This window comes from Etheostoma spectabile, chromosome 9, assembly GCF_008692095.1.
Source record: "Etheostoma spectabile isolate EspeVRDwgs_2016 chromosome 9, UIUC_Espe_1.0, whole genome shotgun sequence".
Classification (NCBI taxonomy): domain Eukaryota; kingdom Metazoa; phylum Chordata; class Actinopteri; order Perciformes; family Percidae; genus Etheostoma; species Etheostoma spectabile.
In genome coordinates this window covers 14,040,036-14,061,902 of record NC_045741.1, presented here as the reverse complement: position 1 = coordinate 14,061,902, position 21,867 = coordinate 14,040,036, and the positions used below count along the sequence as shown (strand labels likewise).

Genomic DNA, 21,867 nt, shown 5'->3' with positions numbered 1-21,867 from the left:
GATACAGACGCTGTCACCAGCCCGTTAGGTCAGTATGTCATCCTCGCTCTGATGACTTTAAATATGGCAGAAATACAGAAGTGTGTGTATGTGTGTGTGGTGTGTGTGTGTGTGTGTGTGTGTGTGTGTGTGTGTGTGCGTGTGCACAGTTCTTGTTTCACACAACACATCTGTGGGAGTGGGAGGAAGTAGCTTTTTGAATGTTGCAGTGGATGTCTTGTAGCTCGCACGCTGCTCTTGGCTCCGACTGTCTGACTGTTGTGTGATGGCTGCAGCCTGAGGACTGTGGATTTTAACACCACACAAATAAACCCACTCTCTGGACAGTGGACATCTGAGAACGAGAGGAGGTCCGCTAGAACGATGGTATGGTACCACGCCTTCATTTGCTATCTCTAACACAAATTTCTGTGTGTAAAAGTTACACCAGCTCACAATGCAATGCATTTCATTTCAGTAGTTTCCATTTGTTAAGCCAGAAAAGGGTATTTCACGCTTTGAAGTCAGTTGGGACATGACGAACGATGGGATAGCGTTTCTTAGAAGGCCGTCTGTCAGAGAAATTCAGCTGCTTCACAGCAGCAGCAGAGTGAATTTCCTCTTTTTCAGGATGAATCCTTTCATTGAGACTCAAGGCAGCTCAAATACATTAACTGCATTGTTTTGTTACTTTGATTTATGATCACGTCTTAGATTAAAATGTAGATTTGGATTTGTGAAATTTTGATTTAAATTGTATACAGAGCAAACATGTACATATTACATGTAATGAGGGTTCATGTTAAAATAATCAGGTGAATATATTATCCTGAATATATTGATATATATATATGAACTCATTGAGCTGTAGTGTAATCTCTGGTTACAAGATTTATCTCATATAGTGCTGAAAACAATGTATGGCGGTTGCAGGAAGAGAACCGGTAGCATGTACAAAGTTTCTAGAGTTTCACAAGAGGCAGAGATGAGGTGTGAGAGGGGGAAGTGGACTACAGGGGAGGCCTTTAGTTTCTGTCACAACACTTCCTCCTCACACGCAGAGTGGTCCTCAAACTCATGCAATCTATGGTTGATGTCATAACGGACAGCCAATGGTCTCTTATATTTATTAAGCATTCTTAAGGGTGAAGATACCCAAAATGTGCAGATCAATGTTTCTGCCAGTGTTTTAACTCTAACCTTAAACACCTTTATGTTTTTTAACAGTTGTACCATAATCAATGAGCTATTGTCCTTTCAAAATTAGAGTCACAAGGAGATGCTGGCAAAGGTGTGGTTAAAGAAGAACCTGACCTGAGAAGGCTGCTTGTACACTATTGTACAGCGTCTCAGAAATAAATAACTGCTGAGGAGTGTGGTTGCTGTTAAAGGGTCAGCTCACACAGCTTTGGTTTTTTTTTTTCTTCCCATAACTGTGCAGAAAGTTGCGGTTGGATGCAGCGAGGTATTGAGATCTTGGCGGGTCTCACCTCTGCCAGAACCGCAATATGACAGAGTCGACTGGCATTTTGTTAGCGGTTCTCAAGGCATACATCATTTACATTATTATCTCAACAGCCAGTCTCTCTTGTAACTGTTCACTATCTAAAGAGTAGTTTCTCAATGAAAACTGGTCACAGCGACGTCAGTGGATCTTCTGGAACTATCAGAAAAGTTTTTTCTGGCAGAGATTGATGCTGTTTTTTGTTTTGTTTTTTTATGTATTTAAGATTCTTTTGAGTGCCACAAAAAACATGGCTACAGGTATAAATTCTTTCTTTCTTTTTTAAAATTGGCCATTTTTCACCAAAATAATGATACCTGCAGTAAACCTTGTGTAATACTTTTATTAATTTTCAGTTTACAGTTAGTGACATGTTTCTTCATGACAATAAGCATGGGTGCTGTAGTTTATTTTGAGTTAATCGCCACATACACCATGTGTATGTGTATTAATCCACCGCAGAAAATAATCCCCAGCAAATGTACTATTTACTATTATTTGAGTAACATTCACTAAAAACTACAGTGCCCAGCTGTTTTAGGAAATTGTGTATTTTTTTTACATAGCTTGAGTAGGAGTTACACATGCAATGGACTTTGGACTGACAGCCACAGACAGTGAAGGGAAGTCAAAAAATACTGAGAGAAGAAGAAACGCACTGATGGTTTTGGTCTTCTCAAGCATTTTGTTATTAATAAAAAAAAAACTATAGACTAAAACTGTATATCATTTGAATCTATAAGATAGAGAATGAAAGCTGTAGTAAAAGTTTTAATCAGATTTACACTCCAACTAAATGACACTACATATCACATATAGCCTACTGTTTATTATGAAGACTTTATACAGTACATGTTATGTCTGTTATTGAATGAATTATATAAAGATGTCTGTTGCATCTTTAAAACTTAAACCTAGTCGGACGTATTCAGTATGCTTGCATGTTGCACAATGCAAGTTTGTACTGATGTGCTAGGTTTAAGATCTTATTTTTTATGATAATTCCAAGTAATTTTACTGCAAGGTTAGTGGTTATATTACACTTAAGTTCTTGAATATTTTTAATAAGGTTTGTTTGTAGAATGTAACAAAGGAAATACAAAAGAAGGGAAATGAAGTGAAAGAAAACGTCTAAACGTATCAAACTTTTGCTGTATCAGCTGGGAGTGATGTTGTATGGCCATGATGCTAACAACACCTGCACCAAAATGAAACAAAAGTTTAAATGTTTGTTATGATCTGAAGCTCTTTTCTTTATAATGTCATGGCATGATTTCTTTCTTCGGGTGACTCTGGGTCTGAGTTGCAGCATGCATTGTGTACCTGTGAGTTTATGTATGTGGAAGTCCCAGACCACAGCCTAACCACCTCGCCAATGACGAGAGCTGTCACACATCACACATCAAACAGACCAGCAACTTTTAGGGAAAACTAAGACAAAAAGAGACTGCTTCCCCTCATAGTTCTGTAAGGCGGTGTCAACAGAAAGCTGTCTGTCTGGTCACAAGAAATAATGGGCTCACGCAGACATCGTTTCACAACACAACAATCATTAAGTTGGAGCTGTCTTTGTTGTTGTGATCAGGTACTGTATAGAGTCAGACACCACACAAAGTTTGGTGGTGCTTCTCTAAAAATGTCCCACATAGAAAATGAGCTCACCTCATTTGTGACCTGTTGCTTGGCAACCAGCCTCAGCTTCCTTAATTGGCGGCCACAGTTTGTTGCATTCTTAAAACATATCTGTACTGATGCCAAACATGTCTCTGTCATTTACCTTTTTCATTAGAGGTCTTAGAGTACATTGCAGTCCTCAGTGCTGTTATTCCTCTTTCTTTCTTTCTTTCTTTCTTTATTTTTCTATATTTTTTTTCTTTAATTTTCTTTTTTTTTCTGTTTGGTTTGTTTGTTTGTTTTTGTTTTTTCTTTTTTTTCTTCTTTTTGTTGTTCTAGTTTTGTTCTTTCTTTTTTGGTTGTTCGTTTTTGTTGTCTATGTTGATCTATCTATCTATCTATCTATCTATCTATCTATCTATCTATCTATCTTTCTTTATTACTTTCTTTCTCTATCACTTCAGTTCAATTAGTTTTAAGAGCTTTTTTGTACTTGACCTAAAGTCATTTTAACTCATGACAGGGAATTAAGGAATTAAGATGTTCCTTAAATGCCACATTAACATAAGCAGGCCGAGCTTTACTCAAACACCGGAAAGATCCCTCCAATGCCATAGAAAACATTATAATCATACCTTTCATGACAAAAAACTGTGCGTCATGTGTAAAATCACTGAAGTGCCACTTTAAAATATTGAACACATGTTACTATTTCCATTCAATCATTCAACTTACAAACAGCATTAATGTGTCAACCACAAATTACATTTCATTCTCTTTCTCTTTCTCTCTCCCTCTCTCTCTGGTGTGTAATTCAGGCGAAGTACCACTGGCAGAGTCAAAATGTGAAGCAAAGCGGAGTGGACGACATGGTCCTGCTGTCCAAGATCACTGAGGACGCTATTGTGGAAAACCTCAAGAAAAGATACATGGACGACTACATCTTTGTATCCTGGCCTGTCTTGAATTAGTGGTAGTTGTCACAAATATTGATTCAGAATTTTGACAATCTGACTGTGTGGACATTAGGAAGATTAGCAACAGCTACATTGACATCATTACAAAGTCAGACTCCTTTAGATCCTGGATAAGGAAGTTTGACCATTATGTGTCAACAATGTGGCTCTTTGTCACCAGCCACATGCCCGCCTTTATCTCGTATCACTCAAAAGCACCCGCAAATTGAGAGATTAAAGAAAATGTCATCTTAACCATCTTCACACTATTTTGCTAAGAAAGAAACATACATATATACAGTGAAAACAATCAACTGACCAACCAAAAAAACAAACAAATAAGGGCATAAATACAATGAATTTACTCTTCCTCTTCTGCATTCACTGTCTGACTCAACAGCTCACTTCCGTCTTTCAGACCACAGCTGAACTTCCAACCCATATTTAGAGTCAGAAAACAAAATTCACATAAAATCTGCAAGCAAGAGCAGCTGACATCACTTCAAGTAAAACTCCACGGCAGCAATGCGGCATGATTGCAAGAGATTTGTAATGTTTCAAGAATGACTAATGGTAGATCATCAATCATTAACTACTATTTAACCATGTTCCTACATACATAAAAACAACCTCTGAGTTGTTGGTCATAAGTAAACATTAAAGATGGTAAAGGATCCTGGTGGTTAGTGTCAGCAGGGTGTGCTCTGACTTTCCAGGTGCTTTTATCACAGTAATCAAGAAGTGTAAAGTGGTTAACCTTCGTGTAATGATCAGGGGTGGAGCACAGGTGTTTAGAATTGCTGAAGTCATGGTACATGGTAGACTCATGTCCTCAGTATATCCCTGCAGATGAACAGTCTGTTTATTAGCCCGACTAGCAGCCTTGCTCAGATGCCAATGTCAGTGTATGTCCTTCCCATCGCTTTGGTTCAGATGGAAATAGCTCAACAACTATTTGATGGGATTGCCAACACATTTGGTTCAGACATTCAAAGTCCCTGGATGATGGATCCTAACTTTGGTCATCCTGACATTTCCTGTAGTGCCACCATGAGTTTGACATTTGTGGTTTTGAGTGAAATGGCACGACAACTATTGAATGAATTGTTATGAATCATAATAACTTTTCGGATCCTCTAACTTTCCATTTTGTGCCGACATCAGGTCAATATTTTATTTGTCCTATGCTTTGGTTTATGACCAAATTTCTGCAAGATGAATGTCCATCAACCTCAGCTGTGCTTTGTGCTGAGTATGAATTAGCAAATGTTAGCAATGTAGTATTTAATTAAGATTCAGAGCCACCTTAAACATCTTTTAATTTCATCTGTTGCAGCTATTTGTGTATGTATTTTGTTCTAATTATTTAATTGTAGGTCATTTCAATTTCTTTGTAAAGTACTTTGGTTTTTAAATGTCCTCTAAATTAGGGCTTGGCGATGTTGAGAAAATCTGATATTACGATATTCTTGACCAAATACCTCGATATCGATATTGCGGCTATATTGTAGTATTGATAACTGATGCTTTGACAAAATATCTTCACACTTAGATTTAAGGTAAATAATTCTCAGTAATGTGAATATAATGACTCAGTGGGGAAAAGGCAAATGATAGAACAGCTAGAATAGTCTGGTAAGTTCAGAAAATCACACCAATTTACTATAATGCAGTCTTTAAAACCAGGAATAGACAACACTTATGTCATATCACGATGTTACAATATCCAAAATCAAAGACAATATCTAGTCTTATGTCACAATATTGATATAATGTCGATATGTTGCCCAGTCCTATTCTGAACAAATTTGACTTGACCTGACTTCCCACTCAAAGTCTCACGCATATATATAGAATATGTTATATATATAACAAATATTGGTATCCATATTTGCCTCAAAAAGGCAATTTTGGTGAGGCTCTATATATTGGAAATGTACAAGAGGTGATTCACAATCTTTGCGCTCCTGAACTTCCCCGCTAAGACATACATCGGCTCCGTATTAATATCAGTTAACCCTTTCAAACAGATGCCCTATTTCACTGACAGAGAGATTGAACTTTACCAAGGAGCTGTGAGTAAAACCCTTCGTCGTTTTATCACCAATATACTGTATATTAGTGGTGCGGTGGTTCACCTTCAACTTTTTTCTTTCTTTATTTGTCTCTGTAGGCCCAATATGAGAATCCACCCCACATCTACGCCTTGTCTGATAACATGTACAGAAACATGATGATTGATGCAGAGAACCAGTGCGTCATCATTAGGTGAACACAAAAGCACTGTTTTTCTTCTCAGTGTAGTTATTCTGGGTGATACATTAGACTCTGTAATTTAAATTTTGTTTTGTGGTGTGTTGTGTGCTATTTTTAATGGTGTAGCGGGGAGAGTGGTGCTGGAAAGACAGTGGCTGCCAAATACATCATGGGTTACATTTCCAAAGTATCTGGAGGAGGGTCAAAAGTTCAGGTAGACACAAAAAAACCAATGAATCAAAGCCACCTTTAAACATCCAGTGTGGTGTGGAGGTATTTCTGTTGGGTCTCACTCTGTCTGTCTGTCTGTCTGTCTGTCTCTCTGTCTGCCTGCCTGTGTGTGTGTGCGTGTGTGCGCGTGTGTGTTGCAGCATGTAAAAGACATCATACTACAGTCAAATCCTCTGTTGGAAGCCTTCGGTAACGCCAAGACAGTCCGCAACAACAACTCCAGTCGTTTTGTGAGTACAATCTTTACTTTAACACCTATGTACTGTAGACGCAATGTAAAGAATTCAAATTATTAAAACCATTTTTTATTTATTGTTCTCACACTGTTTGTCAATAATATTAATTATAGTAATAGTAATAATAATAATAATAAGAAGAAGTATTTGACAAAGGTTCACCACATGTTATAGGAGCTTTCATGTCATAACATTGTAATGTTTAAATTTATTTTAGTTATTTAAGCTTTTACAGATTTGTCAGCCATTTTAGCAGTAACGCATTGTAGATGGCAATGAATGAAGTCTCCACAACTACTGGCCATGTTCTTTTGCACAGATATACACAGACATTAATGAGCCCAGAGGATGAGTAGTTTCCTTTAGTGTCACCATGAGGTCACAGAGCTGCAAGCAGGCGGCGTTGTTTTCTTATTAAGAGAAAAAATCATTAAAAAACAAAACAACAACATTTACAACCTGACAACACCGACTAACCGAGATGACCACACCATCTCATCAACAATGCGGAAGTCGGTTGTACTGAGTGTTCAGCAAATACGAATAAATAAACACAGAACAATTTCACAATGTACGTATAATCATGACTCTGCTACTCCGTAGTTATAGTCTTTTGCATTTCATTGACTGACATACATTGAACCATTTGACTAGAAAGAGATATGAACCATTGACGTATTAGAAATCAAACAGAGTAGACCAAATGTATAATGATTGCCTCCTAATACATGACCACTCCCATTCATTTTAATGTCCTTTAAGCCAAAATCATTCTGTTGGTCAATCTTTTCTGTTGTCCTTTTTTTTTCTTAATTTACTATATATTTTATTTCAAGTTACTGTTTTGTTGTTTTTATAACATGAAACATGCTACTGTGGCTTTTGTTTGATCAAATCCAGGATATTTTCATTGTTCTGACATGACTACGTGTATTTTGCTTCATAATGTTATGAAGGAAGAATAGTCTTTGCTATGATGATGAATAACGGGGATCCTTAATAAACTTAAACAATAAACAATTCAAGACAAGTAGATACAAAACTTGATAGTCATAACTTCAAATGATACGTTTACTGTCTTTACCATAAATCCCATTCTGCATATTCAGATCTTACTTGTCGGATCCTGGTAGTTCATGTGTAACCCATTATAGCTACACTTCTTTATATTTCTTGGCACATTAAGGACTTATCGCACATGTTGAGTTAAAATCAATTCAATAAAAAGTTCATTAAACTTGGAAGCAGTTGATAAAATATCTTAATCTTGGGCTAACTCAGGATGCCACTGAATGCTCCAGAATAGCTAATAAATGGAGACTGTTTGGTCAACTGCTGTTTCCAATTAACTTTCAATCTCAATAAGAAGAATCCCCCATTTTAAATGTTATTTCTTTAAACACTTAAACATGCCAGCATTGCAGTTTTGTCCATAACAAGTGACACTTTATCTGACCAACAGTCCCAAATCCCATTAGACAGAGAAAAAGCACATCTTTTCAACTGATGAGCTAAAACCAGAAAACGTTTAATATTTTTCTTAAAAAATATATATATATAAAAATAGATCACTAGTCGACTAATCATTTTAGCTTAATCAAAGCATAACAAAAGTTACTGGTCATGCTATTCAAAGAGATAATGAATCCAACGACCTAAATGGGAAAATAAAGTATTTTAAGTGTTTTGAATGTACAGTATGCACAGACTGTAGAAAAGGGTATTAAAAATACATATAATAACCCGGAGCCAAGTAGTGTGCGATTGTGGTGTTACAAAGCACCAAAGAAGTATTGTAGGCTGGCAGGGGTATCGGTTTGCTTAAAATACATTTCCTTTTATTCCCTGTTGTCTCTCATCAGTGGGGTCCCAATGCTTTAATTTCACACCATAAACCACAATCGATGTGCATGTGTGCATCTTTAGTGCAAGAAATCAAGTTGTAAAGTTTCCTGTCACTGTTGATGTAGCACAATAGATCTTCTGTACGGGTTAATGCAGACAGATGTGTGCAGAACATTTCCCCTCTCATACAGATGTAGCAACAATGGAGGTCACAGTTTTTATTTGAAACAATGCTGCAATGTTTGAGGACTGTATTATCCTGACAGCAGTTGTTTAGGAAATGTTGATTCTATATGCTATCTTTTATTTAAATAAGAAGCCTTTATTGTCAGTCATAGTACAAAGAATGCAACAAAGTTACAAGTGCACCCTCCCAGCGGTGCTTAAATAAAACTGTATTGCACACGTCCATGTATAACATAAGACAACAACCACATTCTTTCATTTATTGCTTAACAAGGCTTAAGCAATGTGTCAGGGTGAGTGTACAATGAGGAAAGATTACCTTTGTAGGCGTACTTTGCAACTGTTGACCAATGGAGTTGACCAGATTTGACAGATTTACTGACAGCCTGTTTGCCACCTCCTATTTTTGCATCTACCAGGGGAAATACTTTGAAATTCAGTTCAGCAGAGGAGGAGAGCCAGACGGTGGCAAAATCTCTAACTTCCTGCTGGAGAAGTCGAGGGTGGTGAGCCAGAATGAGAACGAGAGGAACTTCCACATTTACTACCAGGTCAGAGTCACAGCCTTTAAAAACAGCCTATTCGGGAAAACCAGCTCCACATTAATGGCTCACAATTCATTCAGTCAATTACATGTTGATGAAATTGAACTATTTCTCTATTTTGTTGGTGCCCACTGCCTCAAAGATTCATGTTTAACTGTTCTTCTGCCTGCACTGTTGTCCTCCAGATGATAGAGGGCGCCAACGCTCAGCAGAAAGAGGGCCTGGGCCTCATGACCCCAGACTACTACTACTACCTCAACCAGTCTGGGACCTACAAGGTGGATGGGACCAATGACAGCAAAGACTTCCAAGAGACTATGGTACAAATATACTGGAGAAATTTAGTGGTTCCCAACAAGAGGGAGACCATAAACCATATGCTACCAGTCTATAACTGCTACACAGTGATCCTGGGAAGTTTTGAGCAGCCTGATGGAGGTCTGTGACCCAGGGAGAGTTGCCTGCTTTGTCCGGTTGGTAATCCAGACTTTAAGGAACCCAGTGCTATAGTAGCTTAATATTCCCCAACCAAAGTAACACAAATTAAAAAAATGTGTAGTAAAATAAAAATGTTTTAATTTGGGTTTGACAGTCAAATATCTCCAATAAAGGGTCGACCTCTTAGAGCACGCGCCCCATGAGTCCTTTGCAGTGGCCGGGGTTTGAATCCGACATGCGGCCCTTTGCTGCATGTCGTCCTCTCTCTCTCTCCCCACTTTCCTGTCTATCCACTGACACTATCCAATAAAGTGAAAAGAAAAAAGAAAAAAATATATACAGTGTACATATCCAATGAATCACACCCATGGTTGTTGTTGCAAAGGCTACAAACTGCTGCCCTCACTGTCTACTCATGTGTTGTGGTTTCCAGGAAGCCATGCAGGTGATTGGGATCCCAGGAGACGACCAGACTCAGGTGCTGCAAATTGTCGCAGGCATCCTCCACCTGGGAAACATCAGTTTCGTAGAAGCAGGCAACTATGGGCAGGTGGAAAGCCCGGACTGTGAGTAAGGCAATTCAGACACAACACATCAGACCCAATGGATTCATTCATCCGTGCATGTGCACAAACATTCCCACCTGGCGTATAAAATATCCTGTTTTCTCCCCAAGGGATATGAGAAAATTAGAGCTCACCATGACAAAGCAGTCCCATGGCAGACATCCTGCTAATTGATAGAGGTTGTGCACATCAGTACCACCTTGTTTATCTTCTCCTTTGCTTGCTGCCTGGGGATTCTCTGCACAATAGATAATTGGTGTTTACATCCAGGATGGCAGATTTACCATCCCACAGTGGCTACAATTTAAGCTACTGCAGACTGTACTCAGTTACGTCTGTATTCACTGCAGTCATCCATACTCAGGCAGTCTGTACATTTTTAATCTTGGAGCTGAACACATCTGAATCTTTATTACAAGCCTAAAAAATGCATTATTGATGCATGTGTTGATTTGTAATACTTTACTTTTGTATGCTCCAGTGCTTGCCTTCCCCGCTTATCTGCTGGGCGTTGACCCCAACCGTCTGCAGGACAAGCTCACCAGCCGGAAATGGTCAGGGAAGAATGAGTCCATTAATGTGACCCTTAACACAGAGCAGGCCACGTACACGCGAGACGCCCTGGCCAAAGCCCTCTACGCACGACTCTTTGACTACCTGGTGGAGGTGGGTAACTTTTGATCTCAATAGCAACAAAACAGATTAAATGAACATGGCATCCTCTTTTTACTGAGATGCATACACACATTGAGATAAATGCTTCTGTATTAAATACTTCCCTTCTGCCTTTACCCCGTCCGTCTTCTCCAGGCCATAAATAAAGCCATTCAAAAACCACACGAAGAATTCAGTATCGGAGTTCTTGACATTTACGGCTTTGAGATATTCAAGGTTAGTCCTCCTCCAACTTACAGTTCCATCATTTTAATATGCATCCCCTAAAATAAAATAAAGTTAGTTTTACAGATGGTACAGCACAGCAGGATTTGTTTTACCGTGGTGATAATCTGACATTGACTAGATTGTGTTCTCCCCTGCAGAAAAATGGTTTTGAGCAGTTCTGTATTAACTTTGTCAACGAGAAACTGCAACAGATCTTTATTGAACTGACTCTGAAGGCTGAGCAGGTAGTTACATTGCTTTTATTGCTGTTGTAAATTCTGCCACGTCTTGGTTTGTCTTCTGTGTCTCTCAACATTGGTACAATGCACTTTATAAAGCTTCTGTTTAATCTAGTCTGAAAATGGTTGTGAATATTTCAAACCCACTGCCTTGAAATGCTTTTCAACCTGTTTTCTTTTGAGCTCCTTTCTTAATTATGTCTTCTAATTTTGTCTCAGGAAGAGTATGTGCAGGAGGGCATAAAGTGGACTCCCATTGATTATTTCAACAACAAGATTGTGTGCGACCTCATTGAAAATAAATTGGTAAGCTCTTGAGTGCATCACTAACCGAGTATCAACCAAGAAACCAACAAATAAATACAGGGTTTACACAGATCAATTTGAACTTGTTCATAAGAGGAAATAAGTGTACTTCTCCTCAACTGAACTAGCGTGTCTATGATTCCCAGAGACAAAGTCAGGAAAAAAGGTGTGATCACAAACAGCCTTTTCTGTCTAGACTTTTCCAAATGTGTATTATTAGTTGCAAGTGGTGATTGTTTGTTTCCAGTAAGATTCACACATACCATCCTCTCCTTGCAGAACCCTCCTGGTATAATGAGCGTGCTGGATGATGTGTGTGCCACTTTGCATGCCAAAGGAGAAGGTGCAGATGGCACTCTGCTGCAGAAACTGCAGGCCGCCGTGGGAACACATGAACATTTCAACAACTGGAACTCTGGCTTTGTCATACACCACTACGCTGGCAAGGTAGGAACCTGAAATCAGTCAAACTGACACTCCTGCAGCAGAAACACTAATGACAAGATGATGTATTATATTGAATTGAAACAGTTTGTTGGCTGATGTGTGTTGTGATTGAGGTTTTGGTCCCACCAAGACAAAGTAAACATTTGCTGTCGCATGAACACAGTAAACCGAAAGTGTTTTTTATCCCTACTAAATCAAAAGCTGCATCGGAAAATCTGAATTCCGTGAAATTATCACAAACTGTTACCCCGCATTAAGTGGTAGTGGCACGGAATGTGTAAAAATTCCGTGTGGCCACCACGGAAAACAATGCTAGAGTAAAGTCAATGAGAAGATGATGTAGCATTAAGAGCGACAACGGTAGCAAGTAGTGTGAAAGCCCGAAATTCTGATTCTGAACTTAACAGTCCCGTTGTTCTTTTCCTAAACCCTATCCTGTTGTTCTTTTCCTAAACTAAGCCGTTGTTCTTTTCCTACAACCAACCCGTTGTTCTTTTCCTGAACCCAACCCGTCCGCTGTATATGGCCAACCCGGTCTTCTTTTCCTAAACGCAACCCGTTGTCGTACTGTTCACCCACAACCTTTTCCTTAACTTAAGGGGCTGTATACATTTCACAAAATTGTTCCGTGGGCCAATCACAGACTATTAAGGGGCCGTGTTAATTTCCCAGAATTCATTCGTGGGCCCATCACAGAATCTTTTGTGATTCTGTGAAACTGACACACATTTTGAGTTAAGGGGCTGTGTTCATTTCACGGAATTCTGTGAGATCAGGTTGATACAAAATAATGTTTGATTGTTTTTTTAAAGTTTACACAGCAGTTGTAATGTTTGATGTCATCTCAGGTGTCATACGATATCAACGGCTTCTGTGAAAGAAACCGGGATGTGCTATTCCCTGACCTCATTGAGCTCATGCAAAGCAGCGAATAGTAAGCCTCTTACACCAATCTGATGTATTCACTTATAATAAGTTTAATTAAAAAGTACACTGAGGAAATCCCTTAAATTTGTTTCTACAGTAACTTCATCTGTAGCCTGTTCCCTGAAAACCTCAACAATGAGAAGAAAGGCAGGCCAACCACAGCCAGCTCAAAGATCAAGGTGAGAGTTTCAACTCAGAGTAACTTGAAATACTCAAATCAGTGTAGCCTTCATTTCCCCCCTCAGTTTAAATATGCATAAACACAATAAAGAAAGAATTCTTTGGGTGTCCTGTAACAATGAATTTGATCACACGCTGTTTTTTGACAGAAACAAGCTAATGATCTAGTGAACACGCTGATGAAATGCACTCCGCACTATATCCGCTGCCTCAAACCCAATGAGACAAAAAGACCAAAAGACTGGGAGGAGAGCAGGTCAGTGTCCTCACGGTGACAAACGTGTGCACTCAAACACACTTAAACTCTTCTTAAGGAATGATGGTATTCCATTTGTTATTTTAGGGCTAGGCATCAGGTCGAATACCTTGGACTGCGGGAAAACATTCGTGTGAGAAGGGCTGGATTTGCATACCGCAGAGTCTTCAACAAGTTTCTGATGAGGTGAGTTCATTACTTTTTGGAAGGGTGCATCTATTTCTGAGTGTTGTCCTGAAAGAAGAACACCGCTCAGACACACTCTCAAAGTGGTTGACTTTTGGTTGATGTGTGTGTGCACTTGTATCCAGGTATGCCATTCTGACAGCTGAGACGTGGCCGTGTTGGAGGGGTCCAGAACAGCAGGGGGTCCTTCACCTCCTCCGCTCTGTCAACATGGACAACGACCAGTACCAGATGGGACGCACCAAGGTCTTTGTCAAGAACCCGGAATCGGTAACCAGCTTTTTATATATTTCATTGCGGGTTGTATTTTGCATCTGTATAAATCCATGGTGGAATGTAACATGGTGCATTTGCTTACAAACTGTACTTTAGTACACATTTGAGTTACTTGTGCTTTACTTAGTATTTCCATTTCATGCTACTTTGTACTTTAACTCATCATTTACAGATTATAATGTTGCATAAAAAAGCATAATGAGCGTATAAAATATCATGCATTGTTACAAATAAAACTGCTTAACGTTAGCTTCATCCCAACAACAGTAAAATGCCACTTAAACATTAATACATCAGCAATAAGAATCTATTCATAGACTGTGTGAATGAAGTACCATTATGGGGTACTGCAACTAATCATTAGTCCTTTAAAATAAAAATAAAAATGAAATGACAATGTAAAAACTGTGTGACAATGTAAAAGGGGTCACTTGTGAACCTACAGAGAATTATCACCTGATTCTGCAGATACGCTGTGCTTTATGGAGCTTTAGAAGACCGTTGCTTACTTGTCGGCCAAAACTTCTGGGTCACTCTCACTGTTCTTATAGCGTTGTTTTCAGCAACAATTGGCAGCTGTTTTTAGCGGAAGAAAACCCACTGTAGCATCAAACAGCAGACAGACTCAGTTAGACACTAGCTGGTGAACATAGTGGAGCATTTAGCAGCTAAAGAGCAGCTATTTACCCTGACAGAGGTCAAATGGAGTTGATATTAGACTTGGCCCCTAAGTGGCTAGAAATGATTGCATGTTTCAGTAAATAATGTGAAAACTTTCTCTACCCAGAACTAAGATCTGCATCTTTTGTAAAGATACAGCTTTAAGCACTTCAAATGACATGCTGTGACATTCTGCGAGCTTGTTTAACAAAGACACGTTCACATGAACAGACAGCAAATTGATGCAAAACTAGAAATAAGTGACAAAATAGAATGTCCTTCCTCGTGCTGTATGCTCCACAGCTTTTCCTGCTGGAGGAGATGAGGGAGAGGAAGTTTGACACATTTGCCAGGATCATTCAGAAATCCTGGAGAAGATACATTGCCAGGAAGAAGTATGAACAGATGAGAGAGGAGGGTGAGTTACAAAGACAAAACCTCTCCATAGTGTTCCTACCACAATTACACATTTGTAGCTGTGTGACTGTTTCTGACCGTTTTTGCATCCTTGCAACACAGCCTCAGACATCCTGTACAACTCAAAGGAGCGGAGGAAGAACAGCATCAACAGAAACTTTGTCGGAGACTACCTCGGCCTGGAGACGAGGCCCGAGCTGCGACAGTTCCTGACCAAGAGGGAGCGTGTTGACTTCGCTGATTGTGTCAACAAGTATGACCGCAGGTTCAAGGTGAAGTTTCACAAAGCATTGTTGGGTTTATTTAGAATTAATTTGAGTTTATGTTAGACATGTTTACAGTAAATGAAGCAGAAGTCTGTCCCCTTTAAAGCTACAGTGCGTAGTTTCTGCCGCCCCCATGAGGAATTCTAAGTAATGAAAACAAACAATGACGAATTCTAAGTAGTGACAACAAACATGACGAATTCTAAGTAATGACAACAAAACTGTTGCTGCGTCCACATGATAAAAGCTTTCAGTTCAGTCCACCCCACTCTGGGGGTGCACTGAACCTCACTATGTAGCTTAAAACAAGTGAGATGTCTCACTCTGTAGCTAAAACAGAGACCTAAACACACATGGTGAAAGAGGATCTTCAGCTATGTGGATACAAAAAAAATGTTGTTTTTTGAAAATGTAACCATGTAAACCTATTCTGGAACAACTTCAAAAATCAATTATGAACCTGAAAATGAGCGTAATATCGGCACTTTAAGTAATTATCTTCACTTGAGTTTCTGCGAGGGACAGTCACCGGACAATACTAGTTTCTGACCACGTTCATACTGAAAAAAACAGAGTTTTGTGGAGCTCATAATCTTAATTATCTTTGTATCAACTAATTTGGCAATGGCTTGAAGGTAATGGACATTGATTAAAAAGGTTTCCGACAGGAAGATAGGATGGCTCTCTGTGGATTTCTCCTTTCTATTATTGCTCACAGTTCTCACTTCCTTTTTTTCTCTCCCAACCCAGTCTATCAAGAGAGATTTGATCATGACCCCCAAAGGCATCTATCTGATTGGTCGAGAGAAGGTGAAGAAAGGACCTGAGAAGGGACAGATAAAGGAGGTGCTAAAACGAAAACTGGAGTTTGGAAGCATCAGTGGTGTCTCTCTCAGGTAGGTCTCTAGTTCACAAGAGATGTTTAACTACACCTGGTAATAGTAACTTTTGACATTTGTGGTTGAAGCTGTGGTGGAAAATACAAGAACTAGCATGTTACTTTCTCAGTCAATAACCACTGTGTGAGTAGTGCAGAGTAAATATAGCATATGAAAATGTTCTGCAGAACTGAGAAGTCGCAGAATTTGATTTTCTTTTGAGTTCTATCTCTGCTAAGAACTTGACCTTTCCAGGGCCACAAACATGAATTATACATGATTAACTCAAAAAAACGTCCTGCTTGATTTACATTATGTTAAGTTAATATAATGTTAACTTAAACTTAACTAACAACTTAATATTAGAACTTAACTTGTAATATTAAGTTAAGTGCATTCACTCAAGTACAGTACTCAAGTACATTTTGAGGTACTTACACTTTATTTGAGTATTTCCATTTTTTATGTTACTTTGTGCTTCTACTCCCCTCATTTAGTTAGAAGTTACTTTAAAAGTAACTGAAATGTTTACATCAAAACTTTATAAAATACAACAAATTGTTAAAAAATTTAAGCACATGTTCCAACCTATTTGGCCATTATAAAAAAACAGTGTCTTGTGTCAGTGATGCTCCTGGCTGTCATGTTTCAGATGTCAATGAGTTGATAGAAGTTCAACCAAAGAGACATTTCCCCTCTAAACTTCTCACATATATTTAAATTACTGTTTATGTAAGTTAAATAACTTTAACATACAATCTAAATATGTCTTCCACTGCCATTGACTTTTCCCATAAACTGACTCACTTCAACTTCACTCAGCCTTTACACTTTGAAACCTTTGAAACCTAAACTCTTTTCAGTATCACCATTGTACTTTCAGTACCGCTTGACACAGCTTTAACATATTTGACTTCAGCAACTACTGCCAATAAAATTTAATTCTAAATTTTTAATTTGAAAAGCCTATGTTTCTTTGTATCTTGATCTTAATGGGCTTTTTTTTCTCATCAGCACAAGACAGGATGATTTCTTTATCTTACATGAGGTCCAGTACGACAGTCTGCTGGAGTCCAACTTTAAGACAGAGTTCCTCAGTCTGCTCTTGAAACGCTACGAGGAGGTGACCAAGAGAAAACTGACAATCTCCTTCGCTGACAGGTAGAGGAACCTACACACTCAGAGAGCATTTATTTACATAGAAACACAAATAACTTACACACTTCATTTCTATTCAGACTAGAGTTCAGAGTGAAGAAGGAGGGCTGGGGTGGAGGAGGCTCCAGGGTGGTGGTGTTTCAGAGCGGTCAAGGGGACCTGGCCCAGCTCAAACCTGGAGGGAAGACCCTCACTATCACAGTAGGAGATGGTCTACCCAAGTCCTCCAGTAAGTTAAAAAAAAAATGATACAGTACAGCCTTGAAATAAGGAGAAGCATGGCAAATTAAAGAAAAGATTACAAAGATGAAACTAACCATACATACTGTAGATTCTTGTTTATGCAAATGTTATGTTTAACTAAGCTTTTTTTCCCCAGAACCAACCAAGAAGAGTGCTCAACAGTCTCGTGGTGGAGGAAGAATTAATGTTGCCAGCAGAGGTAAAGTTACAACTTATATATTATTGTACATTTTGCTCCACTACATTTATGTGACAGCTATAGTTACAATTTACTTTGAAAACAAAGGTTTCACAGACAAAACAAGATCATCTTGTTGTAAAATATGGTGTATTGTTGTAGATTTAGCTTTACTTTAACCAGCTACAACAAAATTGCTGTATGCACATCGCAGGCAGTAACAATCCAATAATACAGTATAATATAACACTGACAGGAGTCATTCTGCCTGCTTTGACAGTACATTTTACTTGATGTGTTGCTACTTACTTACGTAAAAATTGCCCAAACACTTAATCCACCTTTACCATTTCAAACCCACTATATAACTTAAATTTGAGATGATATCTGAGTAGAAGCAGCTGGTTACTGAAATCTGGAGGTTTTGTCTTTACTTTCGTTCCATTTTTTCTCTCCCCAGCGCACCAGAATGGAGCAGCCAAGGTTTCTAGAGCCCCTTACAACCCACCATCAGATATCACATATTCGTCCCCACACAAACATGGCCGGCCCCCCAGCACAGCTCTACCAAAAATGGGTTCCCAGAGGGCCCCCCGAGTCCCAGCCCACAACCAGTACAACCAGGGGAACATGGACTTCCTCAACGTGCCTGACCAGGGCATGTCAGGGTACGAAAGATCCCTTCTTGAGATGTGAAAAAAGGGAAGGAAGGGATGATCATGGCATGTGTGGGTGGAGCTGATTAGTCACAAAGAATGAGAGCACCCAAGCTTTTTGAGTTGTTAAGACACATCAGGGTGAGGCTCAACACTCACTCAGTCCGAACAAATGATTACATGTTTGTGAGAGAGATAAACCTGTTTATAGAAAGTCCTGATGAGCTTCTGTTCCCCTAGTTTCTGGAAAGGCCTTAAAACAAACAGCTTTGTTTTGTGTTAATAAATAGGGCATAAAAACGTTCGTCATAGCAAGATAAGATACAACAATCCCTTAAATGTGGGGTCTCTCTTAAAAGGCATGGAGTTGCACTCGTTTTCACACAAAAGGTAACAGAAGTGTGAAGAATGAAAACATTTTATTTTAACACCTCCACACACTTGGCCAATCACTGCCTGAAGTGGTCAAACACGTTGGATTGTTGGTTTCTGAAAGTGACAGAAATTGTCAGACACATTTTGGCAAGCACTTTGTTTAAAACATGCTGATGCTTTAACTCAATGTAATCTCTAATTGAGGTTTCTTTCATCTATCTTTCACAAAAAAAAGTGAAATATGTTGCTGGGATTAACCAAGATTAATGAGCTTTTACTACGACACTTGCTTCTGTATTATTAGCAGTTTTGTGATTATGAGTTAAGTAACAATTCATTTGTATGTTTACCAAAAACTACAGCTCGCATGAATTTTTAAGCAGCCCCACAACACAACCAATAATCTGAGGCTGGATGTTTAGTAATCTGTTTTTAAAAATGTTGATGTGAACTTCTGAAACAGAAAGTTCTGGTATGACTCAGCTGATGTGCTGTAAATACTGCTTATGAAGAAACCATGACGATAAAGCATGAAAAGCATTGAAGATAAAGCATGAAGAGAGTTAATAAATGAAGATATACAAACCGGAATGTCCTCTCTGTGGTGGGACTCTCCCTGTCTGACCATTTAGCCTAAAAGAAGGTTTACTCTTCATCAGCTCCTTTATCTCTTTGTCACAGGAAGCAGAGGAAAAGGAGCATCAGTCAGCGACCTCCTCCAGCTCCTAAACCACAGCCTCGGCCCCAGGGGCCCCGCTGCCGGGCAATATATCAGTACGTCGGCCAGGACACGGACGAGATCAGCTTTGAGGTCAGCGAAGTGTTCGACCTCGTCAAAGAAGGTGTGTTGAAATGAAAAGGAAAGCAAGCAACATGGACTGTTTACATTTTTTCAATTTGCAGATGCATAACTTGCACTGTTTACATTCACACTGTTTACTATTACTATTGAACTTGACTGTTTACATTTTTTCAGTTTGCACATGCATAACTTGCAGTTTACATTCACACCGTTTTTTGTTATATTATTCGTATTGTTGTTGTTATATTTTTCAAATGCTGCCTTTTAAAATAATTGATTTTTTACATTTGTAGTACATATTGTAGATTTTACATTGATTAGCATTCTGTGGACAGCAAAGGAACAATTTCTTTGTACAGGGAAACATGTTTCCTTACTGTGCATATGACCATAAAACTTCAAAAATTAAAATTTGCAAACTTCCCACAGTGATTCCTGATATTTCTCTCTGCCTATTTCTCTGCAGATCCATCGGGCTGGTGGACGGGCAGGATTCGAGGAAGGGAAGGTCTCTTCCCTGGTAACTATGTGGAAAAGATTTGAGCAGGACTTGATCTGTCCTGGTGGACGTTTTCGATGTCTGTAGAGAAATATGTGTTTGTTGAAAGCAGTGCACACTGTTCGCTAAAAACTGCCTGTGAATTGTTCTTTTAGTCCATAATGGAAACTTAAGCGTGAACCTCTTCACAGCAAAGAGCTGCTCAGGTTTCATCTGTTCTGGTTCTGAATGACAGCAACAAGATCTTTGACTTTGCCTGCACTCGCACAACACCTTTCTCAGAGCTGTTACTTCACTGAAAATGAATCAAAGCTAAAGTTGAGAACACATTCTGAATATTCTGCATTGCTTTCTGGTGTCTGCAGTGTTTATATTTTCAGAAGCTTTTCACCAAAGCAACGTCCAGTTCTGCTCAGTATTCGTGACGACAACAGCATAAAATCAAATAATAATACATACATTTTTATTTTTATTATATTGAACTCAGTGTTTGCACCATAACAAACTTGCTTCAAAGCAAAGGCATGACAGAGACAATACTTCTGATCATTGTTTATTACTAATATTGTTGGTATTTTCTCATATATTTTTTCACCTCAACAAAAGAAAATAAATATATTTTCATAATTTTACCTCAAGGAATTTTGGCACTGGTTTTGGTGGTATCACCAGTAAGAAACTTATTAACTTTACAGTTTAAAAGTGTTTATTTCTGCCAACTTTGCATTTTTATTTTTTTAAATTGTTGATTTTGTAAATTAACATACTTTGCTCACATTAATCAATATCTGTTTTTGTATGAAAAATAAAGAGTTTACACCTAACACCTAGTTGATTTTTCTTTTTCTGTTAAAACATTTTTTATTAAAAAGTTTCACCTGGTAAAGTCAAGAAAAAGAAATAAATAAAAAGGAAAAGTGCAGCAGCGTAACTATTTATGTTTTATTCTTGTTCTTGTGCTTCAATTTAGCACTTTAGAAACACTGGCAATTACAAGTAATAATATATATTGTATATAGCCTACTGCAGTAAAGAAAAGTTTAATTAATGACTAGTGTGAATAGAAGTATTTCTTGAAAAAGTGTGAAAAGGTCAAAGTCAGAACATGTTGGCATTGCTGATTTTACTGAATACTTACTTCACACTTTTCATGATTAATATAACAATAAAGAAAAAACAGTGCCAGTTTGCATACGTTTAGCCTTTTGTTTTTAGTTCTAAGTCAATTTTGTTGCTGATGCCTATGTATTTTGGCTAATTGACTAAAATTTGGAATACATTGCTGCCTTTACTTACAGTAAGTATAATATATGAATAGCCTACTTCTACCACCACAAAATTTCTAACGCAAATATATAGCTTGCGCACACACACACGCGCACACACATACGCACACACGCACACACCATGGAGTAGCTGTTCTTTCGCCCACGCAGAACGTTCATTCTTTTATTTTGAAATGTGCATCGCTGGTGTTTGTCAGAGGCAGGTGGACCGGTTGAACCTCCCAGCTAGAGAGAAGACCTGAATCCAGCAGCTACTTGTGACACCTATTGCTGTAATCAGTCCGTTCCATGTCCTTTTTGTCGGTTCATGATGTGTGAATAATCAATTTGTAAACATTTAAGATAATTACGCTAAAATACTCAAAGACTCGATTATCGAAGTGAACAAAATTAA

At 38.5% G+C, this 21,867-nt stretch overlaps 1 protein-coding gene and 1 long non-coding RNA gene across 2 annotated transcripts; one reads left to right on the top strand and one right to left on the bottom strand.

Moving 5' to 3' along the window:
- The first annotated feature begins 132 nt into the window (after nt 1–132).
- myo1f (myosin IF) lies at nt 133–20,988 on the top strand. Its single transcript, XM_032524886.1, has 28 exons — nt 133–366; nt 3,916–4,044; nt 6,039–6,128; nt 6,227–6,321; nt 6,436–6,523; nt 6,681–6,770; nt 9,227–9,358; nt 9,538–9,672; nt 10,224–10,356; nt 10,838–11,022; nt 11,167–11,247; nt 11,397–11,483; nt 11,697–11,783; nt 12,063–12,230; nt 13,079–13,164; nt 13,255–13,336; nt 13,487–13,593; nt 13,681–13,779; nt 13,905–14,049; nt 15,019–15,133; nt 15,235–15,404; nt 16,149–16,294; nt 17,291–17,437; nt 17,515–17,663; nt 17,814–17,876; nt 18,316–18,523; nt 19,568–19,728; nt 20,155–20,988. The coding sequence occupies exons 1-28, from the start codon at nt 364–366 to the stop codon at nt 20,229–20,231; spliced, it is 3,258 nt and encodes a 1,085-aa protein (XP_032380777.1). The 5' UTR covers nt 133–363; the 3' UTR covers nt 20,232–20,988.
- LOC116694984 (uncharacterized) lies at nt 18,413–19,422 on the bottom strand. Its single transcript, XR_004333323.1, has 2 exons — nt 18,713–19,422; nt 18,413–18,539 (listed from the first exon to the last, which is right to left on the bottom strand). It is a non-coding gene; the product is annotated as an uncharacterized LOC116694984 (long non-coding RNA).
- Nucleotides 20,989–21,867: the final 879 nt, after the last annotated feature.